The following is a 14,008-nucleotide window of genomic DNA, read 5'->3' as shown; positions in this document are numbered from 1 at the left end:
TGACCCTCGGCTCAAACACTGATCAGGGGGCCAGTTTACTGTGATATGATTTTCTTGCATGAAAGAATCACATCACAGGTGCAGAGAAAACAGAGAACTTAATTTCTCCATCTTCTCTATTGTCTCCATGTCGGCGTGCATCAGACTGCACTCGGATGACATCTGAGTGCAGTCCAATGTTTTCTATGCATCCATAGATATATATGAGTGCGCGTGATCCGATTTGTGGAGCAACTCACAGCATGCTCAGCACTGCCCCAGAGTATAACATTGGGCCGAGTGCTTTCTGATAAAACATGGCACTGCACTCATCCGATGTATATGCTCCTGTGAGCGAGGCCTAAGGGAAAGTCTGATGAGATTGAGCAGCAGGGAGGGGGACACCGAGGAGCGGTCAGGGAGGTTAGGTGGGTGAAGAGGACACTTAATAGCTGTCAATCATCAGAGAGAAGCTGTCACTCAGGCTTTGTGAGTGGAGACTGAGCAGCGGCAGGGAGGAGGGACACATAGTGTCTGTCAGGCTAGGTGGGCAGCAGGGAAACTGAAGAATTATCAAATAAGGTGAACAAAGATTCAGCAGCAGGGAGGAGGGACAGTGAGGAGCTGTCTATCAGCATGGGTGGAGTTTAATCTTTCACAAAGAATTACACAACCATGTTGACATGCATTTTGAAAGTAAGTACACCAGCCTCGTTAGGTCCAATACATCTTTGTAATAATGTGTGCATGTTGCATTGTGAAATTTGGTGACAGAAATTCATTCGTGTTCATCATGACATACACTATGTCCTTTTGTGCTCTTTACGTGTTTGAAAATGAAATTGTCTCTGAAATACAGTTTACACTACAATAATATCACATTCAGAGGTGTAACTTCCAGGTCCCCAACAAAAAATCTATGTATTGTGTCCTTCCTTTTTTATTCCCCCTAAGGGATTATGAATAAATTATGAATAAAGTGTTACCATTCCCTTGTCAAATGGGTGTGTACCTGCACTGTTTGCTACAGTCCCTTGTGATAGGACAATGTCAGACTGCAGGGACACGCCCCCAACTGGTAACGCCCAGATGCCACTTTATTTATAAACTCCAGAGGGGAATAACGGGAACAGCCCAATGCAGAGGTCTAATAACAGCTGCTTCCGAATTGTTATTTAGTGGGGACAGAAATGTCAGCGGAGGTGATCGGTCCTATTTACTGACGATCTGCTGTTGATTAGTGAGAGTCCTGCTTCTGAGCACAGATTGGGATGTGTTATGCTAAGAATAGGCCCTTAGAGGGGTTGTCCAACTATAGGGACTTGTCTATTATTCAGTTCACGTATATGAGGATAAAAGTCGTTATTTCACTTGGGTATAATAAGAATAATAATAATCTTTATTTTTATATAGCGCTAACATATTCCGCAGCGCTTTACAGTTTGCACACTTTATCATCGCTGTCCCCGATGGAGCTCACAATCTAAATAATATCATACATAATTTAGCATTGTTCTGCTTTTACAGCCTCTTTGTTTAGATGCACATTCAATTTTGATGTAGATTGTGGTCATAAATCAACAGAAGGGTCACAAACCCTCCTGTCCGACCGTTTTAATTAGTTCACTGATGGATTCTCAGTCAACTCGTTCTGCAGCCAGCAGTAGACAGAATTATAAAGTGCAAATGGTGCAAAATTTGTAATTAAACTCAATTGCAAAAATGAATTTTAGCCCTAAATACATTCATCTAAGTAAAATATGTATCACCATACAAGCTTTTAAGTAAAAAAGAAAACATCTTCAATAACGACGCCATTAATGTATATTTCAGAAAAACCCTATTAATGTAATGTGATCAGTAATGTTAAGTCTACGGCTAGGGATTTATCGTTCCCCACAGCTCTCGATGATATACAGTCCCTGTTTGTAGCTTATCCTGAAATTCAGTATTATCCAGCCGGTCTTATAATCCGCCACCTATTAGGTCGTAAAGAAAAAGCTGGAACGAAAGGATTTAACTACCATATATTTAGTAATACTCCTGTGGAGTAGTGCAATCTAATAATGAGATTATATTATTTAATTTCCTAATATATTTTTAATATGGCGTTTGCTTTTTTGCACATTCGAATGGATGTTGCAGACGTGTCATTATATAACCGCAGCCTTGGCCGCGCGCCGTGTTACATTGAAGGGCAGCTGTGGAGAGCATTATACCAAATCAATGGTAATGCGATAGGTTATAACAGAATTACCGTGTAATTATGCTACTGAGAGTCAAGAAAAAAACAAAAAAATTGGTAAATGATCTCATTACTACATTTACAAATTAAAAAAGAGAATAGATCTTAACGTAGGAGTCCGTTCCTATTGGACTATTTACCATATAGTTGTGCACGGCGCATGTATAGGTATAACAGCCCTCCATTGCCCCCTTTATTGATCTGGACGGCATTTCTTTAGCCAACTGTTCTGTGATGTAAAACGATCAAATACTGCGTACAACAAGGCTAATGATGCTTTTCAGACTGGGATATAATGCGGCTCAGCCATATAAATAATACATTAGGGAAGGATTAATGTTGCGCCATCTTAAATGTGAGATAAGAACAAAGAAAGCCTGGGAAAGGTTTGGATAAAATGGGCCCATTGTGCTCATTATCACCAAACTGTAGGTTCCACTTGTCACCATGAGTCTATCATAAAAATGAGAATTCCATAACCCATGGAGACAGGAAAAACTGAAATAGTTATCCTGACCAGGGATGAACGGACCTAGAATCATAGAATCATAGAATGGTGGAGTTGGAAGGGACCTCCTGGGTCATCTGGTCCAAGCAGGATTCACTAAATCATCTCAGACAGATGTCTGCAGCCTCTGTTTGGAGACTTCCATGGAAGGAGAACTCACCACCTCTCGTGGCAGCCTGTTCCACTCATTGATCCCCCTCACTGTCAAAAAGTTTTTTCTAATATCTAATCTGTGTCTCCTCCCAATCAGTTTCATCTCATTACTTCTAGTCTTTCCTTGTGCAAATGAGAATAAAGATGATCCTTCTACAATGTGACAGCCCTTGAGATATTTGTACACAGCTATTACTTCTCCTCTCAGTCTTCTTAGTCTTCGGAACATCCTTCAGGTTCGACTGAACTTTAGTCCCGAGTTTGGTTCGGGGACCAGCACTCTACCCGACCCTGAACCAGAATCGAACCCCATAGAAGTCAATGAGGACTCAAATTTTGGTGCTGTAAAAAGGTCGTACTAAGGGCTAGGGGGCTGCCAAAGGAATCTCTTTCTCTTCTCTCGGAACTCCAAACACTAAAACAGAGAGAAGTCCGTGTTCTATGCTGTTTTCAGTTGATTTATGACCACAGAAAATTTCAGCTCAGATAAAAGAGCTACAAACTCAATGTCAAAGCAAGCTCACTGATGGATTCTCAGTTAATTCATTCTGCAGCCAGAGAAACAAAGAGCCAGTAAAAGCCAAACTGTGCTGCATTTTTTATTATACCCAATCGCAAAAAAATAAGCCCAAAATACCTGCAATTTAGAAACAAAAATGTCCGTGATGACTTAAGTTCAATATCCCTGGTTGAACTGGGTAGTCAAGGATTAATGTCAGAATTCCTGGTGGTCTATGACAGTGACGAATCAGTAAACAAGGTGGTCTAGGACAATGAGAGGGTTAATGTTAGTGTAACCTGTGTTCTAGAAAAGTGTGTGGGTGGAGATCACTTTACTATGCCTGGTGTTCTTGGCAGAAGGTTAATATAAGGTGGTTGAGGGTCAATACAGGGATCCCAGGTGGTCTAGGAGAATGAAGGGGTAAAATTAAGATCCCTTTAAGAGGGCAGTGGATGGGTTACTGCTGCTTTTCAGGGGTCGGGTGGTAACACACTTTTACTCATCTCTAGGATTGGCAGATAGAAGTTGGTGGTCACTGTAACTGTGCAGCAGCACAGTTTTCTCTCTGACCAGGCAGTTCGATTTTGGGCAGCTCTACCCGATCATGACAGAAGGAGTTAGCGATAGTGTGGTAAAGGGGAGCACGCATGTATGAGATGTCAATCAGAATTTAAAATGAATAAATTACATCATTAACTAGATCTTTTCCTATAAACCTATACATCGTTTTACTTGGCTCCTGCTCCCCCAAAATAGGACACAATGTCCCACTGTCTTTGTGGCCTAATGCCAAGGAACCCGTGACGTGACAGCACTGACGGACGGGACACATGATTCGGCTCTAGCGCAGATACAATACCACGCCAGAGCGCCCACTGTGCGTTAGGTGAGAATACAATGTGAAGATGTGCAGCACCATGTAGTCAGTGTGTGACGGAGAACGTCTTCTAGGGGACTTCTTCAGGGACAAAACAAATTGATGACAGCACACTGTGACCAAATCAGAAATACGGAAAAGCTTCTAATTACAGCCAAGATATAGAAGGTTTCAGCTAAAATAAAGCACTGGATTATAATACAAACTTCTCCAAATACTAATTTTCTGTGCTGTTTTGGGGTATTTTGGTTTTTGGCATCAGTGAAAACTATGACATACATGTCAAGAGGACCTGGGGTAAAACCTAGCATTTTAAAGAAAATATTTTTACACTGCTATTTAGAGATTTCTAAACTTTAAGAAAATCCCTTTAACCCAGAGTATCTTAAAAGGGTATTTGAGAATGACCTTACATATGCAAAGACCCTAGGAACAGACATTTTAAAAAAGACATCAACAAACTGGAGCAAGTTCAGAGAAGAGCGACCAAAATAGTGACCGATCTGCCAACCATGTCCTATGAGGAACGGTTACAGGATTTGGGAATGTTTAGCTTGCAAAAAAGAAGACTGAGAGGAGACTTAATAGCTGTCTACAAATATCTCAAGGGCTGTCACATTGTAGAAGGAGCATCTTTATTCTCATTTGCACAAGGAAAGACTAGAATCAATGGGATGAAACTGAATGGGAGGAGACACAGATTAGATATTAGAAAAAACTTTTTGACACTGAGGGTGATCGATGAGAGGAACAGGCTGCCACGAGAGGTGATGAATTCTCCTTCCATGGAAGTCTTCAAACAGAGGCTGGACAGACATCTGTCTGGGATGATTTAGTGAATCCTGCATTGAGCAGGGGGTTGGACCAGATGACCCAGGAGGTCCCTTCCAACTCTACCATTCTATGATTCTATGACTTTGCTTGAAGGTTAGTCCTAGACGTGATGGCTTGGCTTAGAACTCATTGGGATCTGTTGTGAAAGGACCCCATTGTCAAATCAAAACCCAGAGATTTCTGTGCTCCTCTGTTGTGCCAGTGAGACCCTAAAGTGAACCCTTCACCCCCATATTAAATATTCAATCCTCCATGAGATTGGTGGCCAGTTCTCCTCGTCTCCAAAGCGAGAGTTGTGGCTCTGAGGCTCTCCTCCTCTGCCTTTCCATTGGTTTAGGATGGGCAGAACACCATCGTGATTGATGCTAGTCCATCCCACACCACTGGAGAGGCAGGAGGACGCTTGCTTCAGACTGTCCACAGACCTCTCCATGTCTCAGCACTGGAGAAGAGGAGAACACAGCCCCGATCTCAGAGTAGAGGCAGAAGGAGGTCATTACGTATAATAACTATACCTAATATAACTATAACGGATTTACTTTGTATTTCCGTACAAAGTACGTACAATGTGTACAATATGGTATTATCTAAAGCAGGGCCTAACAGAAAACGAATGGCTGAAATAATCTAATTATTTAAATAATCCATTTGACAAAAAATATTTCTGAGCGTTGAGTTTACTTTCTGCTTATTTTAGACCTGTTTGACACTATTGGGTTATGTTGAGTGTTCACATTTAATGCCTGTCCACAAAACTTGCCTACATAGTATTGGAGCGTCTCTAGGCAGTTGACAACTCTCCTTAGCGTCTTCTTTGACTGTAGGACGTGTCATTATGCCATAACACATCTTCATGTGCGTCATTTATTTCTCCAGCTTTCGCTAGAATCTTTAATATTATTCTGAAGAACATAAAATATCTAGAAGTTTAGATCTTACCGATCTTTTATGATACGGCTGGAATGTGATGTTTTATTTTATATCTTCTTGTATTTATGTATCTATTTATTGGTGACTTGAGTGATTGTAGAAAGATACTATGTCATACAGGAAGCTCCAGTATTAAAAAATTAAAGCAGAAACTTAAAGAGGTTGTAATCAAGTTTGGGAGTTATCACCTATCCAATGAATTATAGATAACTTCCTGATCTTTGGAGGTACGACCACTGGGGCCACCAACAATCTTGGGGATAATGGATAATTTCCTGATCACTAGAGGTAGTACTACTAGGACCACCAACAATCTTGGGGATATTGGATAACATCCTGTTCACTGGAGGTGCGACCACTAGGACCACCAACAATCTTGGGGATATTGGATAACTTCCTGTCCACTGGAGGTGCGACCACTGGGACACCCAACAATCTTGAAATCATGGTTTAGGTGTGGTGGTCAGTCAGTCACACCTGTGCCCCATTAACTTTTCATTGAAGTGCGGAAGACCAGAAGAACTCTCCGCTCAGCTATCTGCGATGGTCCCATAGAGAATAAATAGACCAGAGGTGAGCATTAGTGAACACCACCTAAAAGCTCCAATATCAGGATTGTTGGGGAACCCGGTAGTTGTACCTCCAGCAATCGGGAAGTTAACCACTATCTGTCCAAAAGTGGTAGAACCCCTTAAAAGTTAAAAATGTTAATTTGATTTGTCATGTTCTCCAAAGGCTCTGAGGCTCTCCTCTTCTGCCTTTCCATTGGTGTAGGATGGGCAGAACACCATTGTGATTGACGCTGGTCAGTGACACTTGTACTATGATTCCCGCTCATAACGCAGCTTTTACAGTTATGAAGGATCTGGTCTGAACGGATCCCAAAGACTGTGATTCCCTTCTGTTTGTTCCTTGAATATATGACTTTTGCTTTTATCAGTCTTGTTTACTCTATCACTGACTATTCTTTTTTTCTGTTTCGGGAATGTAGAGCAAAGATGCCGGAATCAGAACCTTGGTTATGTTGGATGAGCAAGGAGGTAAGTTACTCGGAGAAAACTCTCAATTCTTGTAAATGATTAATTGTGGTCAGAGATGAAATAAAGATTGATTTTGTGTACTGCTAGATTATGACTTTCCTTTCTTCTGGGTGAGTAAATGTTACTTAATGATCTGCTGGAAGATTCAGCCTAAATTAATTTATCTTGTACGGCCTCCATAGTGGCAAAAGAACTTGTAAATGTCCATTGTCTAGGGGACGTCTGTCGATTACCACTGTAAGGACACGGTCACACTTTCAGTATTTAGTCAGCATTTTATATCAGTATTTGTAAGCCAAAACCAGAGTGGGTGATAAATACAGAAGTGGTGCATATGTTTCTATTATACGTTTCCTCTGATGGTTCCACTCCTGGCTTTGGCTTACAAATACTGATGTAAAATACTGACCAAATACTGAGAGTGTGAACGGGGTCTAGGAGTGAATAAATAAGGCAAGACCTTCTTGAAAATGGTTTATTGTAACTAAATGAACAGTGTGTGGAAAGCTGTGTAATTCCTTATGCAGGGCAGGAGGGGCGCTACATGATAATGCGATTTAAAGAACCTAAAATAGATAATCTCTGTGTTGTTATCTGCCCTCATCATACCCTGCACACGGCATAACCTAACTTTACCTAAAAAGTTTCTTGAAAGTGATAACCTTTGTTAGTATTCCTTTTAAGAACACAAGGTTCGGCGTACTTCTGTGTTTCGGAGCATACCTTGCTAGAGGTCACCTAGCCTTTTTAACACACAAAGATCCAATAAGAGGACATGTCCTATATGAATTCACTTTATCCATGATATGTATATATACACTCACCGGCCACTTTATTAGGTACACCTGTCCAACTTCTTGTTAACACTTAATTTCTAATCAGCCAATCACATGGCGGCAACTCAGTGCATTTAGGCATGTAGACATGGTCAAGACAATCTCCTGCAGTTCAAACCGAGCATCAGTATGGGGAAGAAAGGTGATTTGAGTGCCTTTGAACGTGGCATGGTTGTTGGTGCCAGAAGGGCTGGTCTGAGTATTTCAGAAACTGCTGATCTACTGGGATTTTCACGCACAACCATCTCTAGGGTTTACAGAGAATGGTCCGAAAAAGAAAAAAAATCCAGTGAGCGGCAGTTCTGTGGGCGGAAATGCCTTGTTGATGCCAGAGGTCAGAGGAGAATGGGCAGACTGGTTCGAGCTGATAGAAAGGCAACAGTGACTCAAATCGCCACCCGTTACAACCAAGGTAGGCCTAAGAGCATCTCTGAACGCACAGTGCGTCGAACTTTGAGGCAGATGGGCTACAGCAGCAGAAGACCACACCGGGTACCACTCCTTTCAGCTAAGAACAGGAAACTGAGGCTACAATTTGTACAAGCTCATCGAAATTGGACAGTAGAAGATTGGAAAAACGTTGCTTGGTCTGATGAGTCTCGATTTCTGCTGCGACATTCGGATGGTAGGGTCAGAATTTGGCGTAAACAACATGAAAGCATGGATCCATCCTGCCTTGTATGGAGCATCTTTGGGATGTGCAGCCGACAAATCTGCGGCAACTGTGTGATGCCATCATGTCAATATGGACCAAAATCTCTGAGGAATGCTTCCAGCACCTTGTTGAATCTATGCCACGAAGAATTGAGGCAGTTCTGAAGGCAAAAGGGGGTCCAACCCGTTACTAGCATGGTGTACCTAATAAAGTGGCCGGTGAGTGTATATATATATATATATATATATATATATATATATATATATATATATATATATATATATATATATATATATTACTGTACATGTGCTTCCTTCTCCTATATCAATGTGTATGATGGCCAAATCTATGATGATCTACCCTGAATGACCATTTTATTACAGGTACCCATCTAGTAGCACATCAGACCTTCTTTGGACTTCAGAGTAATTCAAGGATTCCACTAGTTGATAAAATTGTTCTGCAGGAATATTGGCTTCTAATAGTTGCAGCTAATTTGATGTAGGGACTGATATGCCCTGGACAGCCCATCATATCTCACTTCAGACATGTTCTATATGTAATGGTATAGCATGGGAAAGCCACAGGAACCATTGTCCAGGGCAGACAATTTGGTCACTCCCTTTCCCCGCACCACATCTTCTCGGTACAGCAGCTGATGAGTTGAATGAGTAAAGCAGCAAGTGGCTTCTTTGTCATCTCAGTCACTGCCACCAGTTCCTTCACAAAGCACAGCTTTGGTGAGGAGAGACAGACACCAGCTAGGGTTAGTGCTTGGATTAGGTGTAGAGCTAGGGTTAGCGATAGGGTATTACCATTGTTACCTAAAAAAAACTATAATAGAAAATTGAATGCAAATATTATAACAATGTATAACTTTTTATTTTTAAAAATGTTATGTTGCATTTCTGCATAAAGCATAAAATAACTAGAGGGCCAAAGGGCAAATTATAATTTAATCAGTACCTACCTAAAAGACGATACATGAACTTCAATAGGTTCTTCAATACTGAACTGGGGGAAAGGACTCAGACTCAGGGAGTGCTAATGGCCCATGGTTTAGGGGGTGCAAAATACTTGCCTTGCCGCAGGCGACCCACACTATGCTACTGTGTATAGGAGGAAGATCTGGGTACTGTGAAGGCCAAGGAATCAAGGAAAACACACTGTCATGTTCCTCACACCAATCCATGACTATACTTCCTTTGTGCCATTATTCTGCTCATAGTGTCCTTCTGCCATTGTGTAAGAAGTCGCCTTGATGGGATCAAATTGGTCAGCCAAAATTAAGTAAGCCGTATCCGTAGGCATCAGAGAATGCAGGTTTTGCCAAGAAAATGTTCCTCACACCATTACTCTATCTCCTCCAGCCTGTACTTTTGATACCTGACAAGAAACATTCATTGATTTCTGACCCTTCCATCAGCAATGGGCAACAGAAATCTGGATTCTTCTGACCATGTTGCTTGACTGTGCCCTGGCTGTTCATCAGAAGGATTCTTGGCATCCCCCCCTGATCTCCCCATTCGAAGTATCCTTCTGACAACATTATACAAGAAAGCCCCACAAGGTGGGCAGTTGGAGTCCTGGCCCCGGTAGTCAATCCCCAATGTCCAGGCCTCATTCCAAGTTGCTTGAATAACTCGATTTGCCTATTCTAAGGTGAAATTACGAATCCATGGAGAACTTGTTCACATGACTTTGTACTCGTGAAAAAGCAGGCATCTCTAATAATTTGGCCATTCAGTGTTAGGTTACAGTCAACCTACTTTGAATTCTTAATGACACCACACGTTCAATAAATGTGCGTAATATTGTTTAATCCTTGGAAAATTATCTCCTATTTTTTGATGTCCACATGTACCTTTAGAGACTTAGAGTCTCGAAACAAATTACTTTGCTGAACAGGAAGGTAAAAAATGAGTTAAATCATATCTTCCTGGCTGCAAATGGATATTCCATTACTTTGAAAAACAACTTTTAAGGGTTTTTCCCAAAATGAAAAGTTGTCTCGAATCAATGGATAACATTTTCCAGAATGATAGGATTCTTAGCAATGGGAGGACCGGGCTCTAAAAGGATGGATCTTCGTCCGCGCATGCGCACCACTGCTCGATTCATTCTCTATGGTGATTGCTGTACTCGGCTGTCTCTGCCGGTCTTATAAAGAATAAATGGAGCTGTAAATTAAAAGGTGCCAAATAAGGGCAAAAAGAGGAACTACTGTATTTGGTTTTGTGTCATTAATGACCTTACCTTTTTTAAAAATGTACTGTTTGTTCTATTATGTTCTATTCCACTGTCATGTCTAACCTTAATTTCTCTCACTTCTTATATTTCTATCCGATTTGATGTTCTTCTGCTACAGCCATTATCATGCACATGTAGACAATTGTATTATTACACTTATACCCCAAAGTTGACTGTCCTACATATATATTCTCAATGTATTCAATAGCTGTATATAATTATTCTATTGTCAGATTAGTTGGAGGATTAAAGCTGACCATATACCTTAGATACTGTAGATGTTGATCAAATGCTTGTTCAGCCTACAGCTATTCCTTCCGACTCCTACCCCCATCCCATACACATGCACACTCGATTCAACTCTGGTGGTGACTTCTCTCCCATCATAAAAACAAAGGGATTATTTATGTAATCTGATGTTCATGGCCTGTCACCTTGAAGGAATTGTCCACTACTTGGACAACCACTTCTCAAATTTTATATTTCCTCTTATAAAACAGCAACAGCCTAAACTCACCTTGGGTGTCGGCGTAGATCCAGCATTGACAGTACCGACTCTCCTGGAGCTCGTGTGACTTTGTCATGTTTTAGAAGCCCTGCAGCCAGTCAGTGGCCACTTCACTGTCCTTCGGACATAACTGACTCTCAGAGAGCGGCAGCAGGTCTCACTCCTTCCAGGTGTCAGTTTCTTCCAAAGCAGAGTAAAGCAGATGCCGACTGACTGTAGGCTCCATGAGACATGACAAAGTCACGCACGAGACATGACAAAGTCACGCGCAACCCAGGAGAGCTGGTGCCATCAATGCTGGAATGGCGCTGGCACCGGAGGTGAGTATAAGCTGCTGCTATTTTATGAACGGGAATATTGCAATGGAGAAGGGGTCATCTGAGTAGAGGACAACCCTTTTAACTTGGAAATCCTTCTTTAGAATAAGTAGCCTATTGAGTCTTTTCTTCATGCTTAGTCAATTGATTTAACAGTGGAAATTTCAATTTCAGCTTTATGAACTGATAATTACAAACCGTTCACTGTCATAGAAAGCCAAGATAATTAAATTTAGGTTTATTAGAACCAACTAGGATCTTGGTATATGGTCATCTGAAATTCCTTGAAGGAGTTGTGTGGAACATTCTGCAATCTAGGATGCAGAATCCTAACAGTCTGTACTATACTATATCTAACACCCTTTCTCACGTGATCAACCTTATTCTGAATTTTAATAGGTCCAGTAACATGTCAAAGAGTGTGCAGGCTCTTTATTTCTCATACGCTAAATGGTCGGAAGGTCACAAATGACGTCACGACCATTCCGAGGCAGATCTCCTTGCTGGCCTCTATGCTTCCATTGCACATGCGCAAGCAGTAATTCTGGTGCATGGACAGAACTTCAATTTTGCCTCTCATTCCAGCACCTGCACAGAAAAAAAAATCTCATACTTTTTCAATGAGCCAGCTTAGTTAGCATTGCACATCCTTGGGCCTTGTAGTTGCACAACGCTGCATGATGGTCACTGAGTGTAGCATGAGAGAGCAGAGAGGACTATGGGAACATAGGTGGAGCGATGCTATCACTGGCTGTAAGGAAAGTGCAGAGGATGGCATGGGAGAGAGGAAAGGACTACAGGAACATAGGTGGAGCGGTGCTATCACTGGCTGTAAGGGAAGTGCAGAGGATGGTGTGGGAGAGAGGAGAGAACTACAGGAACATAGGTGGAGCGATGCTATCACTGGCTGTAAGGGAAGTGCAGAGGATGGCATGGGAGAGAAGAGAGGACTATAAGAACATAGGTGGAGCGATGCTATCACTGGCTGTAAGGAAAGTGTAGAAGGTGGTGTGGGAGAGAGGAGAGGACTACAGGAACATAGGTGGAGTGGTTCTATCACTGGCTGTAAGGAAAGTGCAGAGGGTGGCGTGGGAGAGAAGAGAGGACTACAGGAACATAGGTGGAGTGGTGCTATCACTGGCTGTAAGGAAAATGCAGAGGGTGGCGTGGGAGAGAAGAGAGGACTACAAGAACATAGGTGGAGTGGTGCTCTCACTAGCTGTTAGGAAAATGCAGAGGGTGGTGGGGGAGAGTGGAGATGACTACAGGAACATAGGTGGAGCGATGCTATCACTGGCTGTAAGGAAAGTGCAGAGAGCGGCATGGGAGAGAGGAGAGGACTACAGGAACATAGGTGGAGTGATGCTTTCACTGGCTGTGAGGAAAGTGCAGAAGGTTGCGTGGGAGAGAAGAGAGGACTATAAGAACATAGGTGGAGTGATGCTATCACTAGCTGTGAGGAAAGTGCAGAGGGTGGCGTGTGAGAGAGGAGAAGACTACAGGAACATAGGTTGAGTGGTGCTTTCACTAGCTGTGAGGAAAGTGCAGAGGGTGGCGTGGGAGAGAGGAGAGGCCTACAGGAACATAGGTGGAGTGGTGCTTTCGCTGGCTGTGAGGAAAGTGCAGAGGGTGGCATGGGAGAGAAGAGAGGACTACAGGAACAAAGGTGGAGTGGTGCTTTCACTGGCAGTGAGGAAAGTGCAGAGGGTGGCGTGGGAGAGAAGAGAGGACTACAGGAACATAGGTGGAGCGATGCTATAACTGGCTGTAAGGAAAGTGCAGAGGGTGGTGTGGGAGAGAGGAGAGGACTACAGGAACATAGGTGGAGCGATGCTATAACTGGCTGTAAGGAAAGTGCAGAGGGTGGTGTGGGAGAGAGGAGAGGACTACAGGAGGATAGGTGTAGTGGTGCTATCACTGGCTATGAGGAAAGTGTAGAGGGTGGCGTGGGAGAAAAGAGAGGACTACAGGAACATAGGTGGAGTGGTGCTTTCACTGGCTGTGAGGAAAGTGCAGAGGGTGGCGTGGGAGAGAAGAGAGGACTACAGGAACATAGGTGGAGCGGTGCTATCACTGGCTGTGAGGAAAGTGCAGAGGGTGGAGTGGAAGAGAGGAGAGGACTACTGGAACATAGGTGGAGTGGTGCTTTCACTGGCTGTGAGGAAAGTGCAGAGGGTGGCGTGGGAGAGGAGAGGACTACAGGAACATAGGTGGAGTGATGCTATTCTGGCTGTAAGGAAAGTACTGAGGGTGGCGTGGGAGAAAAGAGAGGACTACAGGAACATAGGTGGAGTGGTGCTTTCACTGGCTGTGAGGAAAGGGCAGAGGGTGGCGTGGAAGAGAGGAGAGGACTACAGGAACATAGGTGGAGTGG

General features: G+C 42.7%; 1 protein-coding gene across 1 annotated transcript in view; it reads left to right on the top strand.

The window, feature by feature from the left end:
* SNAP25 (synaptosome associated protein 25) overlaps nt 1-14,008 on the top strand; it is a 156,375-nt gene that overhangs the window by 109,191 nt on the left and 33,176 nt on the right. The window contains exon 4 of the mRNA XM_077282608.1: nt 7,020-7,068. Coding sequence (XP_077138723.1) covers nt 7,020-7,068 — 49 coding nt within the window. The remainder of the gene's footprint in view (nt 1-7,019; nt 7,069-14,008) is intronic.

Source organism: Ranitomeya variabilis, chromosome 2 (genome assembly GCF_051348905.1).
Source record: "Ranitomeya variabilis isolate aRanVar5 chromosome 2, aRanVar5.hap1, whole genome shotgun sequence".
NCBI lineage: Eukaryota > Metazoa > Chordata > Amphibia > Anura > Dendrobatidae > Ranitomeya > Ranitomeya variabilis.
Note: the sequence above shows the minus strand (reverse complement) of the source record. Positions and strands in the feature narration are given on the sequence as shown.